The sequence below is a fragment of the Phoca vitulina genome, unplaced genomic scaffold, assembly GCF_004348235.1.
Source record: "Phoca vitulina isolate PV1807 unplaced genomic scaffold, GSC_HSeal_1.0 scaffold7, whole genome shotgun sequence".
In the NCBI taxonomy this organism is placed as follows: domain Eukaryota; kingdom Metazoa; phylum Chordata; class Mammalia; order Carnivora; family Phocidae; genus Phoca; species Phoca vitulina.
In genome coordinates this window covers 66,998,945-67,013,648 of record NW_022589710.1, presented here as the reverse complement: position 1 = coordinate 67,013,648, position 14,704 = coordinate 66,998,945, and the positions used below count along the sequence as shown (strand labels likewise).

The following is a 14,704-nucleotide window of genomic DNA, read 5'->3' as shown; positions in this document are numbered from 1 at the left end:
TGGCACCCAGCAGTGTTCAGGATACACCACCCTCCCTCCCTCCCTCCTCCAGGCCAAATGTCCGGCAACACGGGCCAGGGCAGCTGGCTGGAACCCAGGTTCGCTCAGACAGGGCTGGGTTTGGGATGTGGGTGGTGAGGAGAGCAAGCCTCGTGCTGAAGGCTGAGTGGCCTCCCATGGCAGGGTTCAGCGCCCCAAAGGCCGAGGGAGTGGAGCCAGCCAGAGTGCTGGGCCTCAGTGTGCCCATCTGCATAGTGGGAACATTGGCCACACAGGTCTGGAGGGCTGGGCCTCTGAGGATAAGCTGATCGTCTGCCCCACAGACCACAGAGCAGCACCACTGAGCATGCTCAAAGACACTTTATTGTCAACAGCTCCCCACTGAGTCTCGGGGATCTCCCAGCAGGGCAAGGGCGTGAGCAGGTCTGGCAGCACGCTGGCCGTGGCCGTCCGGTCAGTGCCCTCTCTGAGCAGCCTGGTGCAGGGGAGCGAGCGGGCCGGTGCCCAGGAGCTCACTAAGCAGCCGAGGAGAGCTGAGCGGGGGGTCGGGGGGGCCTGGCGGGGAGGGCGGCCGAGGGACTGGATGGAGGCACAGGGGTGCTCTGAAGACGCGGCGGGCGGCAGGGCGGGGTGACAGGGAAGCTGGAACTCCAACGACATGCTCAAATGACTCCGTGTGACGGATGTCCTCATCCAAGAGGCCCACTCCTCCCTGGCTCGTGTGACCCTTAGGCCACCCCCAGGCTGATGGCAGACGGGCCCCTCAACCTCCTTGTGGTCCGTAGCCGGGCAGGCGAAGCCCCGAGCACGGCTGACTCGGGCTTCAGGGAGGCTCGGGCGGTCCTGGGCGGCGGCTCCGTGGGGCCCAGACCCCGACGCTCTCCTGCGCCCCCTGCAGCCACGAGGACCTCGGGAAGCTGCCGGCGGGTCGGCCCCTGGGGCGTCGGGACTGGCTACGTGGACAGGCCCCGGATGAGCCTCAGCACGGCTTCGTAGGCGACAAAGACCACCATGTTGACGGGGAAGGCGCGGCAGCAGTTGAGCGTCAGCCCCTTGAAGAGGACCCGCGGCCCGTCCTCCCGCACGCTGGTCACCACGCAGTGCAGAAGGCCCCGGTAGCGCCGCTGGCCCTGCCCGTCCGCCTGCAGGCGTGACTTGATCACGTCCATGGGGGTGGCCACGGCCCAGGCCAGGACCCCGGCGCAGCCCCCGGCCACCAGCACGCCCAAGACATCTGCAGGGAGAGAGCCGCGAGCGCCTCAGCCGCACGCCAGCCGGGGACACAGAGGAGGCCAAGCGGGGGCCCCCGGAATGGAGCCCGGAGCGCGCGCCACCGATGTGACCTGTACAAAGCCACACGGCGGGTCCGTCCCGACTCCCCGTGTGCTGGGCACGGACATTCCCACCCCGGGAGGCTCCGTGGCGCCCGGATCTGGCACGACCGCACCCACGCCTGCTCCCCCGGCCCCGCTCGCCCGGCCCCGGGCCCCGCTCACCTGGCTGGCTGTGGCCAGTGGGGGTGAGCTGCTCGCAGAGGATGGCGTACGACAGGAAGTAGGTGGCGAAGGAGTGGCTGTCCCGGAAGAGCAGGGCCGAGCTGCCCTTGTAGAGGCCCCGCAGCCCCTCCTCACGGGCCACCGTGGCCAGACAGTGCAGTGGCCCTCGGTACTTGGGCCCGGGCACCGAGCACGCAGGGGGCGCCGGACACATGGGGGGCGCAGCCGAGGGCCACGAGGCCGAGGGGCGCCGCTGCTGCGTCTGCGTCTGTGTCTGCGTCTGCGTCTGCAGGCGGACCTTGGCCACCTCAGTGGGCGAGGTGAGGAACACCTGCCGCGGAAGGAGCAGGGGTAAGACGGCGCCGTCCCGTGGCCCTGGCCTCCTGCTGCCCCGGGCTGGCCCACCCGTCCCGCCGCAGCAGGGTTCACAGCCGGTGCTTGCTTCTGCCGCGCAGGCCGCGGGCACGGAGCAGGCCCGGCACACCAGAGGTGTTGGGTAAGTGTCTGCGACTCGGGTTCGTGGGGGTATTTATCACATAATTAACATGGGAATGACATCCATGTACTATGTGATTAATATAAGTATTTAGTGTAAGAATAGTACAATACTAAATGCATTTAATAACATGACTAAGTAACATAATATCACCAGTAATACTGGCTGCCATCCTGTGGGTGCTCATACCTGTCAGACTCCGTGCTGACAGGGGGCTCTGCACTCATAACCTTACTGGGTCTTCGCCACGCCTCTTACGAATGAAGAAACAGAAGCTCCGAGAGGCTCCCTAGCTTGCCCAAGGTCACTCAGCTAACGAGAACCAGCTGGGCCCTCACCCACAGCCCCCCGGCCCTCCTCCAGTCTCTGCCCTGGCCCAAGCCTCCGTGTCCCCCTCTGCAGGGCTGGGTGGCCTCTCGGGCGGCTCTCTCGGCCTCTCCCGACCCCGCAGTCCTGAGGCCCCCCCGCCCCCCACCCCACTCACGCGGACCAGGCCAGAAGCAAATCCTGACAGCGTGATATCGGGCTTGGCGGGCTTGGCCTCGGGGCTGCCGTAGCGAAATCGGCAGATGTGCGCCAGGCAGTGGTGGTAGGTCCCGAAAGACACGGACGAGACCAGGGACACGGTGCACACGGGCAGCGACAGGCCTCGGTAGAAGCCCCGCACCTGGCGGGTGGACAGACGGGACCCGAGGGCCCGAGTCAGGCCAGAGGCCCAGCCGGGAAGGGGGCCGCCCAGAGGGGCCCTGGGCCGAGGGGGCTGGTAAGTATCCCCGAGTCCCTCCTCTGGACAGGGCTCTCAGCTGGACGCTGGGGACACCTCACAGCTCCACCCAGCACGGCTTTCAAGGGATGCCCAGCCTGGAGGGGATAGAAATGCAAACACTCGGGGTACCCCTCTGACCCTCAAAGGCCCTGGATGCCACCTGTGGACCCTCTCCTGAAGGCAGGACCTCATTCTGAGCACCTCCTATGTGCCAGACGCCTGGCTCTCGGCCTCAGAGAAACCCAGCAGGTTGGTACAATCATTGCCATTTGGAAGGTGACAGAGCTGAGCTCAGATGGCTTCAGCACCCCCTGGCTGGTTGGGAGTGGCAGGCCTGGGGTCTGAGGCCCTGACATACTCCTGCCCATTTCCCTGGGCCCCGGCCTACCCGCTCTTGGCGGTATGTGTCCCAGACGCAGTGCCAGATGCCCCTGTACTTGGGCTCTGTCTGGATCTTGACCTGTGAGAGAAGCGGACTTCAGGAAGAGGTGGCTCCAGGCCGACGGCAAGGTCAGTAGGCCTGGGGGAGGGGACGAGCCAACGCCTTGAAGGTCATGTGCGTGCTGACTGTGGGCAGAGCAGGGATCAGGAGCCCCATGTAAGACAAGAAACCTGAGGCACAGGTGAGAAGAGGGGCTGACATAGTCCTGAGGAGCGTGGGGAGGGCTGGTCTGATTAGCAGGCCAGAAAGGTCTCTGGCCACAGGTGGATGCAGGAGACTCGGAGGGCAGCCTAATCCCAGCCAGGGGCCTTTGGATGGACGGCGGAGGCCTGCCTCTTGCCGTACCTTCACCGTGTCCAGGGGGTAGCCCACAGCCACACCGCAGACGCCTGGAAGGAAATCAGAGGGACCAGGTGAGGAGGCGGAGGAACCTGATCCCGTCTCACGGCAGGAGGCAGGGCTGAACCCCACCAGCTCCCACTGAGAATAGACCCACACTTCTTGTCCACACCGTGTCTCATCAACCCTGAGTGTGCTGATGCAGAGAAGGAAACTGAGGCTCAGCCAAGCTGCTAGCAGTTTCTCCTTCCACGTCTTGGCCCAGCCATGCCTTGTTCCGAAAGCCAGGGATGCATTTTGGGAGAGCCTCTGTTTCAACACTTGCTGGGCCCTGCCTCCAAGCCAGGCAGCTCTTGTCCTCAAGCCTGTGAAGGGTCCATCTGCCTTTCCGCTGCTGGGTGTGTGTGTGGAGAGGCACAGACCCAATGAAGGCCATGAGGTAGGAAAGCCCAGGTCACCCAGGGCTCTGTGAAGGACGGCCTGGCTCTCCCTGCAAAGGGCCAGGTGCCACCATCCTATTCCTTTCTCCTTTTCTGACACCAGAGCCTCAATGTCCAAGCCCCCAGCACTGCCCTGGGGAAGCCAGAGAGCCACAGAGCCCTGGGGTTACATACCCCAGGGGTGAGGGGTGGTGAGGGCCACCTGAGGACAACAAGGCACTTGGGGGCTCTGCCCTATTTACTGGGCATCCCAGGACTCAGTAAGTGTGCATGAATGAATGACGAGTGAGTGAATGAACAAAGGACTGACTGAATGACTTGATTAGAATTACCCTCCTTGACCCTCACAGAGACCTCACCAAACTCCTACTCATCCATCAAAGCCCTGCCACAGCATCACCCCCTCTCTGGAGCCCTCCCTGACCCCTGTATCTGGGCTGCCTCTGTGCCAGAAAACATATTGATCGGAGCGCCGGTCACGTGGTTTTGCTTCTGTCCCACGCATGCCATGTCTGTCCTCCACAAGGACAAGGACAAGGTCTTCAAGAGCCCTTCCTGGCTTTGTGATCTTGGCCAAGTCAAGCCCCTTCTCCGAGCCTCCTCCTTAGGGGGCTAACACGCAGGGAAGCAGCTGGCCTCGGGCCTGGGGCAGAGTCAGACCTCAGAAAGGTCCCCGGGGAGGCCAGGGCTCCAGCCTGCCCTGGGTCAGCACTGCCCTCCCCTCCTGAGGGAAGAGGACACCCCACGCCATTCCCAGAAGTATCGACCAGCACCCATGACTATTTCACAAGACCGGCAAGGCTAAACGTGACTCACCCAAATTAGGCTCCCAGCCTGCAGGGTCGAGGGATGGGGGAAGCCCGTCCCCGCCTGTTTGCCAACGGGCTAGTTATCTCTCTGGATTTGTCTTTTGCAACCAGCCCTTTCCCCAGAAGGGAAAATAGTTTGGGAGGCCAGCAGCCTGGGACAGCAGACAGCCAGCCAGCGGGTGTGGCCAGGCCTCAGCAGGGCCTCGCCCCCTCCCTGCCCACCCCCTGCAGTCCGTGTTTAGGGACCCAGGCCTGTTTGACCTCGCTGCCCACCCTCCCCCAGCCTCTTGTTCCTTCCCACAGCTCAGCCATCCCGCTCCACACTGACGGCCCAGGCGGAGACCACCCTCTGCCCCCGCGGCCCTCCCCCCCACCCCTGCCTGGGGCCCCCAGGCTGAGCGGGCCAGGCCAACGCGGACTCACCTCCCCCTGTGCCTCCTCCCAGCACCTGCGGCCCTCACTGGGGCCTGACCACTTCCGGGGCCCCTCACGGCCCACTGCGTGGGAGGGCTACTGCCCCCCGTGCCCCCCGGGTCCCTGTCTGTTACCTCCGATGGCTCCAGCCACAAAATCCATGGACAACACGGCGGTGGGGAAGGCCCTGGGGTCTGCCTGCCTGACAGCAGTCTGCCACCACCGGGGTGGCCTCGGCAGCAGCTCGTCAGCTCCTGGCCGACCTTAAATAGCTGGGGCCGGGGGAGGGACAGGAGACGGGAGCCTGTGGACCAGTGGCCTCGAAGGCAGGGACCGTGCGGGGCAATGCCCAAACCCAGGCACTGGGCAGCTGGACTCCCTCCCACCCACCCCCCAAAGGACCCTTGTCCCAGTGCCCTTGGGACCCAGGGGTCAGGGAAGTATGTGAGAGGCCACGGGAGGTGGCGGGCTCACTGTCCACACTGCCAGGTGCGGACACCTCCGGGGAGGTCCGGGGATGGGGCTGAGGTACCCCTGTCCCTCCAAGCCTTCATGGTGTCCTCGGGCCTCCCCAGGAGCCCTCGAAGCTCCATCCTATTCACTCAACAAACACCATCCGAGCTGGGGCTGAGCTGAGGCTGCACGGAGGCGGGTAAGACCCAGTCCCCGTCCTCAGGAGGCTCCAGCTGGCAGGAGGGAGTGGGGGCAAGCACAAGCAGGCTGCATGAGCCCCCCTTCTCCCCCCACCCCACGAGCAAACACTGGTCACAGCCCAGCGTCTGCTCCATGCCCTGCACACTGCCCTGGCCCCACACTGTCCATGTGCACCCACATCTGTCTCCCACTCCCCGGGCCCCGCCGGGTCTGCCTCTGCTCAGCCCCCAGTGCCCAGCACTGACCAAGCCCTGAGGGGCCCACTGCTAGGGAACCAGGGGCCAGGGCTGCTGATCAGGCCTCTCACGAAGCCAGGGTTCTCCTGAAGGGAAAGCAGTGCTGACGGTCCCATTTTACAGATGGAGCCACTGAGGCCCAAAGAGGGGATTTGTCTGAGGCCATACAGGTGGCAGGGCTGGATGTGATCGCCAGACACTCTGGAACAACCAGCCCCTCTCTGATGCCGAGGGCCAGGCCCTGACGCCCATGAGCTTTGTCCCCATGGCCATCACCCAGTGGGCCCTCCCAGGGGCTCAGCACATGCTCCCACATGACCCACACGGCAGTGCTGCGAGATGACCATGAGGGCACTCAGGCTTAAGGAAGCCGTGCACTTGCCCAGGGCCACACAAAGTGAGAGTCCTGCTGGCCAGAAAGCTGGCAGGACCGGGGTAGAGGGGCACAGGGTTCGGACTGCCTCGTCCAGGTGGCCCTCGGGTCAGGGACTGTGTGTGTCTACCTGTTTTCTTGTGTTCTGACATGTGGACGCAGGCCGGCCTTGAACATGCTGGGTGCTGATGGAGGGGCAGCCCCCTCCCCGCCTGCCCAGCCAATACAGGGTGAAGGGGAGACAGGCTGGCAGAGGCGGCTTCCATGTCAGAGGGCAAAGGGCAGGATGATGCCCTGCCTGGCCTTTAGAGAGACACAGCTCAGCGTCTGCTTGGGAGCCAGGCTGTTTGCATCCAAAGATTTTATTTATTTATTTGTCAGAGAGAGAGCAAGCACAAGCAGGGGGAGCGGCAGGGAGAGGGAGAAGCAGGCTCCCCGCTGAGCAGGGAGCCCAGTGTGGGACTCGATCCCAGGACCCCGGGATCATGACCCGAGCTGAAGGCAGACGCTTAACCGACTGAGCCACCCGGGCGCCCCGGGCTGTGCATTCAAGCCCAGCTCTGAGATCACAGCAACAACCACACAGACAGGAGTCCCTGCCTCATGGCTCTTACATTCTAGGGAGGGAGACAGACCACCAAGAGATGAGGTGACAAAAGCACAGAGGCCTCCAAACAGCAGTGAGCGCCAAGGGCAGAAGCAGAGGAGGGAGGAGACAAGGGGCATGTGGGGTTAGGGGGAGCGGGCAGCCCAAGACGGTGACATAGGAGACAAGTGTGTTTTCCCAGTCACGGCAGCCAAGTGTCACCCACTCTTTGTCTCCTGAACAAACATGCCCAAACTTTACCCTTCCCCACAGCAGACACAGAAAACACGCCACCTCACCCTTCGGGCTGTGGTTCAGGTGGAAAAGCTCCCCAGCCATTGTGAGCTTCGGGCAGGCAGGGTCGTGCCAGACCAGTCTCTGAGCCCACAGCACCCAGCACAAGACAGCCACCCTGGGGAGGCTGGGGGAAGAAAGGCGTGAGAAAACAAGTCGGTGGATGGATGGGTGGATGGATGGACGGATGGACGGACAGCTGGCCGGGGGAGGATGGTCGGACAAGAGGATGGATGAATGGGTGGAGAGATGGACGGAGGGGGTGAGTGGCCAGGTGGATAGATAGGTGGATGGAGGGATGGACAGACAGACAGATGGACTGAAGGATGGACAGATGAATGGATGGGGTGGAGGGGTTGGGGGTGAGTGGATTGACAGCGGAAAATACAAATGAATGAACAGAGTCAGCGCAGGGTCACCTGCCCACACTTGGCTTGAGCTGACTCAGGAGGTGGCAAAGAGGCTGGGTGGCTGGGCAGGCAGGGGCCCTGGCCAGGGAGAGCCCCACACAGTCTGGGGGAGAGCTCAGGCGGGGCCCCCACAGGCTGGGTTTGGCTCCTGGCTCCGCCCCTCCCAGCCGGGTGCCCTTGGGCTGGTAGTGTTACCTCTCTGGGTCTTGCGTGGATAGCAGAAGGCAGAGTCCACGGGAACTCTCCGGGGCCACTCCTCTCAGCGGGGAGCTTTACTGATGAGCACCGCGGCCGGCTTTAGGCCCTCGTCCGCCAACACCAGAGCCCCACCGAGTGCGGCCCGCCCGGCTGGTCTTCCAAGAGGAGGCCGACATCGCACAGGAAGCCCAAGCCTGGGCCGCCGCAAAGGGCTCTGGGAGCAGGGGGCGTGGCGCTGGCCCCACTGGGCACAGGGACTTGCCGGCCGAGGGGCTTGACACATTCCAAAATGCATTTTTACATTGTAAAGAAAGAGAATAATTATAAGTTATTTTTTTAAAAATCCAGACTGAAGAGAGAGAGCGTACAAAGCAAATGCCTCACCGTCCAGGTCTGGGTCCTGCTTTCTAGTCAAATGCAGGTAAACACAAACATTTTCTTTTTTGTCGTTTTTTTGTTTTGTTTTGGAGAGGGGAAGGGCAGAGGGAGAGAGAGAGAATCTCAAGCAGGCTCCACGCCCAGCGCAGAGCCCAGCACTGGACTCGATCCCACGACCCTGAGATCGTGACCTGAGCTGAAATCAAGAGTCAGATGCTCAACCGACTAAGCCACCCAGGCGCCCCAAACATTTTCTTTTTTACTGTCATTTTGTGCTTTGCTTCTTTCTGTTATCAACGTGCCTGAAACACCATGGCTCCCACGAACTCCCACACCGTGCATGTACCACGGTGTGGCTGAGGGTTCACAAGGGGGACAGAGCTGAGCCAGGCTTGGCCTTGGCCCTGCGCGTCCTCACGTGGGACCCAGGAACCTAGGCCTCAGGGTCCTCGTCTATGAAGTGGGAATTCCATTACCCACTGCCGTCCCGCTTTGGGAGTCCTGAGGGGCCAGCGTCTGGAGAGCCCTTGGAGCCGTGTCTGGCAGGCTGTCAGCACACCACGTATCCCCAGGATGATCTAATTCACAAGTGATAGAAGTTGGCTCGTTTCCAGTTTAGAACACAAAGTCCTCCCACAGGCCGGCTTTGGGGTCTTTTGTTGTCTCCGTGGGGCGCACTCTCAGGGGGGTCTGCCGCGTGAAAGATAGCCAATCCATCCTTCATCTTCACGTACTTTGCCATTGGGGCAGGATCTGGAGAGGTCGAGGAAGGGCGGTGGGATTTCCGGGCGATGGAAATGGGCCAGGAGCCCAGAGCGGGCACAGGGCCCCAGGCTGGCTCCAGAGACTGGCAGCCCTGGCATTTCCAGGGAATGGGGCTCCAAGGTCAGGAGAGCCCAGGTTCTCACCCAGCTGGACGCCCCTGCCTTTACCGCGGAGCCTGGCACAGGTGTCCGACCCAACTTCCTGGCCCCCGGAACCACTCCTGTGTTACAGGTGGGGACCCCGCGGCCCCCGGAACCACTCCTGTGTTACAGGTGGGGACCCCGCGGCCAGAGAGGAACAGCGGTGAGAACTGATGAGAAGAACTGGAGGCCAGCTCTGCCATGAGGACACCCATTGACCTGTCTCCCATGATCCCGTTTCTCTCTGTGACCAGGGACGACCTCTACCCGTGACGGGGGCGGGGCGGGAAGGGCTCCCAGCATCTGGCGTTAGAGGAAGTGGAGGTGGAACGGGGGGCCCGCCGGCAGCCGCGGGCCTGACCCTCAAGTGATAGGTCCTCCTGCCCCGTCCCTACCTCACCCCGGCCGTGCCTCTTCGTTGCTGGGCGCCTGAGCCCTACACAGCTCAAGCGCTTCCTGGCCCGCTTCTGACGCATCTCCCGCTGGCCACGTTTCCAGCCCCTGGCAACCCCTTCATGCCCTGCCCAGGGGGCGTCTTCAAGCCTGGAGTCCCCATTACCGGCCCTGGGCCTCGGATGTCGCATCTGGACAAGATGACCTCCGACCCCACCCTGATCCGAGACACGGGAAGTTGGGCTGAGCAGCGGGAAGCTCTCTCCAAAGCAGGACCCGAAGACAGATGTTTTAGGGAAGGGAGGCTATTGACTTCTGCCAATCAACTGATTACTCCTTAGGGTGTGCATGTTGTTGTGCAGGCCTCCTGCTGGGCACTGGGATCCAGGAATGACCTCGACACTACCCTCCCCCACCTGCAGGCCCAGCCTGCCTGGGGAGTACATTCTACCTATTATCCCCAAAATTAGCAGCTTCAAATGACCAACATTTCTTGTCTCACAATGTCCAAGTGTCAGCAATCTGGGAATAGCTTGGCTGGGTGGCTGTGGCTCGGGGTCTCCCATGAGGCTGTCGTCAAGCTGTGGGCCTGGGCTGCACCACCCGAAGGCCTTACGGGGGCCGGACGACCCCCTTCCACGGTGACTCACTCACATGGCTGTTGGCTGGAGGCCTCGGTCCTCGACACATGGGACCTCTCCGCAGGACTACTCCCGACATGGCTCCCAACGTCCCCCCCCAGAGCTGGAGATCCAAGAGGGAGAGCCGGGGGCGGTGGGGACTGTCTTGGAAGTGACACATGGTCATTCCCACTGCTTTGTATTCCCTGGAGGTGACACGCTCATTCTAGCCCACGCTCAATGAGAGGGGAATTCGGGAGTGGGAAGTGTGCAAGGATTAGTGGACGGGTCTTCCAGCCACCACCGAGAGGCTGGAATGGGAACAGGTAAGAGTGGCCAGCCTGTCACAGAGAGAAGCCTGTCTCCGTTGGGGCTTCATGGAGGCTTCCAGGAAGGGGGCACAGCTGAGCTGCTTGTGAAGCAGGCAGGGACTCACAGGAGCGCTCAGGAGTGTGCATCCCGGCGTGGACCAGAGCCTGAGGGCAGGCTCCCCGGGGGGGCCCCTGCGGGCACACAAAGATCCCCAAGAACACAGACGGGGTGAATGAGAGAAGAGAGGGACCCCCAGGCCCCGTGAGGGGGTACGCCTCGGAGGCAGGCCTGGCCCCAGCCAGCACTCAGGCTCCCCGCCACGTGGCATAGAAGCCGAGGGCCAGGCTCCCAAGGGGGCTGAGGACAGGGACTCCAGAGGACAGAGCCCGAAGCAGCAGGGCAGGTGGCAGAGGGGAAATTCTGGCTGGGGGAGGGGAGGGACTGTCCCCGGGCAGCTACCCCAGGAAGACGCTGCCTGGCTGAGCGGCCGTGACAGGAGGAGAGCCATGGAGGGAGGAGGGACACAGAGGTAGCACAAGGCCCTGCTGGGAAGAGGGGCACTCCGACTCCAGGATTCCTGCAGGACGGCAGATTCCAGGAGGCTGAGGGTAACCGGCCCCTCCTGGGCCTGTCTCTGGAGCTGCCCCAGGCTCCTCCTGCATCTGTGCTCCCTGCGGGCCTGCCTGCTGCATCCACGACTGTCCCAACACGCCTCAGGGCTCAGTACGTGCCGTTCTCTGCCCGCTGTCACGCCCCCTCCGGCCTTCCGGGGTGCCAACTCCAGCTGGCCCAGCCGCCCAGCCCAGGGCCCCCGTGGGGACACACTGCCCTCCTCTGGCCACTGCCCTCGGGTGCCTGCTCACGTGGCCCTTCGGCCTGGGACAATGGTCTGCTCATCTGCCCCCCAGAGAGTGTGCCACCCCAGAGAGGGCAGAGCCGGGCAGGCTCACGTTGGGCCCCAGTGCCAGCCCGGAGGGTGGGCTCCAGGGGGCCCGTGGGCTGCACGACCTCCGAGTGAGCAGCAAGCACATTGGGCACCTGCCATACTTGGCTGGGCGCCTTGGGCCCCGCCCCTCTGTCCCGCCCAGTTGGCCCAACCCAAGCTGCAGACCACCGCTGGGGCCCTTCAGGTTGGGGGCACCCTCAGGCAGGCCCCCGTAGGCTCTATTTTTAAACTTGAAGCATTTGCTATGAGTCTATTTATATCGCTCCCATCTTGAGTTTCTGGTCACCTCCTAATCTGGCCGGAGCCTCCCTCGCTCCAGTCTCTCGACCACTCCAAGGTCAAGTGGGTTGGGAATGGTGCCAAGCACAAGAGAGGCCCACAGCTCACCCGGAGAGGCAGCCCCGGGGAAGGCTGTAAACATTCCCAACGGAATGAAGATGCAAGACGCCCACACAGCATGCTGGCAACTTTGGGGTTGACTCAATTCCAGCGAATCACTTCAGGTCTACCTAACGAGAGAACTCTGGGCCCCGTGGACTTGGGAGGACAGTGGCTGGCTGTCCCCAACAGGTCCCCAGCCCTTCAGCCTCTGAGGCCCAGAGTAGACTCACTTAGTTGGGGGCTGAGTCACTCCAAGAGCAGACTGGATGAGAGGCTGGAGACATCCAGACGGCAGCCACTGGGTCCCTGGGAGAGAGACCTGTCAGAGCCGGTTCTCATCAGTGTCGGGCAGCAAACCCACAGCTCAATCCCCCAGAGCCCCCCTAAAGTCCCCCACCTGCTCACCGCAGTCCTCAGCAGCCTTCAGAGACCTTCTGGGGCCAGGGTTTCCCCTCCCCAGTTGGATAGTTGAAGATGCCTTTAGGAAACCCCTAATCTCTCAGATGAATAATTAACTCTTGTGTTTTCCTACAAAGGTGACTGCCCTGTGTGAGCTCCTTCACTCGCTCTGGCCCCTAGGATCCTTCAACCCATTTTCCAGATGACGAACCTGAGGCGAAGAAGACTCACAGGGTCACACAGCCAGAAGGGGCCCGAGTTGAGAGTGAAAAGCAAAACTGCTGGAGTGAAGCTTCCCGAACTTGTGCTTGGAGACAGTCTCAACCTGTGGTCCCCAGAGCCACCCAAAGACCCCTGAAGGGGTCGCTTTAAATGCAGCTTTCAAGCCCCTCTGCTCCCGGAGTTTGATTCCTTAGGTCTGGGAATCTGTGTCTTAGCCAGCATCCTGGGAGACTCCAATCCTGGAGGTCTAGAGTGGGGAGCCAGGGCCCCCACCCCCTCACCCAGGCCTGGCTCCTCAAGCTGCCTGCTCACCCCTGCCAGAGTTGGCAGGGTGACCCCCGCTTTTCTTTTTTCTTTAATGTAGGCTCCACGCCCAGCATGGAGCCCAATGTGGGGCTTGAACTCACGACCCCGAGATCAAGACCTGAGCTGAGATCAAGAGTCGGATGTTTAACCGACTAAGCCCCCCAGGTGCCCTGTGACTCCTGCTTTTGAGTCAAAACTGACAGGCAGGGGTGCAAGAGTCTGACTCTGCAGACACACGTGTGCGCACACACACACCCCAATCCAGCAGACACACGTGCACACTCACACACACACACCCCAATCCAGGAGAGGCATGTCCCCTTCCTGCATCTCCCTGGCTCCTTATCAGGGCAGACTGTAGCCTAGCAGGGAGAAACTTTGTTTCTGACGTTTTTTAGAAAAAACTATCACCCAGAACCCCCAGCATCCCTCACCTCTTTCTTCGCAGAGCACAGGTCCCTGGAGAAGGCTCAGGCTGTCAGCCAGCAGGGCCTCCCATCGGCCTCACCCCCCACCCAGGGTCCATCACCTTCCACAGCTCTGGCCATCTGGTGATTTTGTCAGCTTGCACATTTATTGAGCACCCACTGTGTGCCTGCCTTGTTTAGGGTTAATAAAGAAGACAGAGAAGGTCCCTGCCCTGCTGGAGCTCACATTCTAGTGGGAGAGAGGTGATAAACACACAGAGAAACAAATAATGTCACTCTAGAAGTTCAAAGAAAGCAGTGTGGGGAGGGGCGGCCGGCTGTCCACTGTAGATAGGGAAGGCCAGCCAAGCCCCTTGTGAGGAGGTGAGGAGGGAACAGGGGCCTGAGTTCTGGAGGTGATCAGGGCAAGGGAAGAGCTTCCCAGGCAGAGGCAGCAGCTGGTGCAAAAGCACTGGGGTGAGGATGGGCTTGGCTTAGGAGTTTGTGGCCAGGTCACCTTGTGCCTAGAGGCACTAAGCCTAGGTTTTATTCCAAGAGAGCAGGGAGTCAGTTGGACAGCCCTGCCCTCCCCACCCCACCTCACCCGGGTCAAAACAGCCTCCCATCACTGAATCCAAGTGATTCCAGGGTGGCGAGAACAGAGGTGATTTTCTTTTCCTCTATTCCTGCTGGTGTTTCTAATTCTTCCACACAGGACCCGTCTTGTGTAAGATATTATAAAAGCTGTACAAAGTAAAAACTTGCACCATGCACTTTTCAGTGACCTGGCTTGACCCCTGGTCCCCTGTGACACTCCCTCCCCAACTTGCTGTCCTGTTACTGCTCCGGCCTTGAGCCCCTCCTGCTCCTTAAAGTCTGGGGCCCTGTAGGGTGGCTTCCCCCGGGATGGGGGTGGGGCCTGGGGCGCTGGGGAAGGTGAGGAGTTTGAACAACCATACTCTGCGCTCTAATTTTATCCTCAGGAAATGAAACAGAACAGACACAGAACCCGACTGCTGATGCCATAATGCAGGTTCCAAAATACAGGCATTGCGTACTCATTTACTTGGCCGTGACTTCCTTGTTTTCCCTTTCCGGTCTCTCCTGAACTGCCACCAGAGCCCCTGGAGGTCAGGCTGCTGACCCCCAGGGAGTCGGGGCTCATGTTGCCTGCCCCCAGCATGACATTGACTCCAAGCCAGGTGCATTCTCTTTAAAAAAAAAAAAATATATATATATATATATATATATATACATAAAATACATTTTTATATATAATTTAATATAATTTAATATTTATTTTTTTAAAGATTTTATTTATTTATTTGACAGAGAGAGACAGCTAGAGAGGGAACACAAGCAGCAGGAGTGGGAGAGGGAGAGAGAAGCAGGCTCCCCACTGAGCAGGGAGCCCGATGCAGGACTCGATCCCAGGACCTGGGGATAATGACCTGAGCCGAAGGCAGACGCTTAAGGACTGAG

The 14,704-nt window shown here is 61.2% G+C and overlaps 1 protein-coding gene across 1 annotated transcript; it reads right to left on the bottom strand.

Moving 5' to 3' along the window:
* Positions 1-348: 348 nt before the first annotated feature.
* SLC25A47 (solute carrier family 25 member 47) lies at positions 349-5,534 on the bottom strand. The gene is made up of 6 exons (XM_032404657.1): positions 5,337-5,534; positions 3,546-3,589; positions 3,147-3,218; positions 2,477-2,659; positions 1,497-1,827; positions 349-1,234 (listed from the first exon to the last, which is right to left on the bottom strand). Exons 1-6 carry the CDS (start codon positions 5,362-5,364, stop codon positions 954-956), a joined length of 939 nt encoding a protein of 312 aa, XP_032260548.1. The 5' UTR covers positions 5,365-5,534; the 3' UTR covers positions 349-953.
* Positions 5,535-14,704: the final 9,170 nt, after the last annotated feature.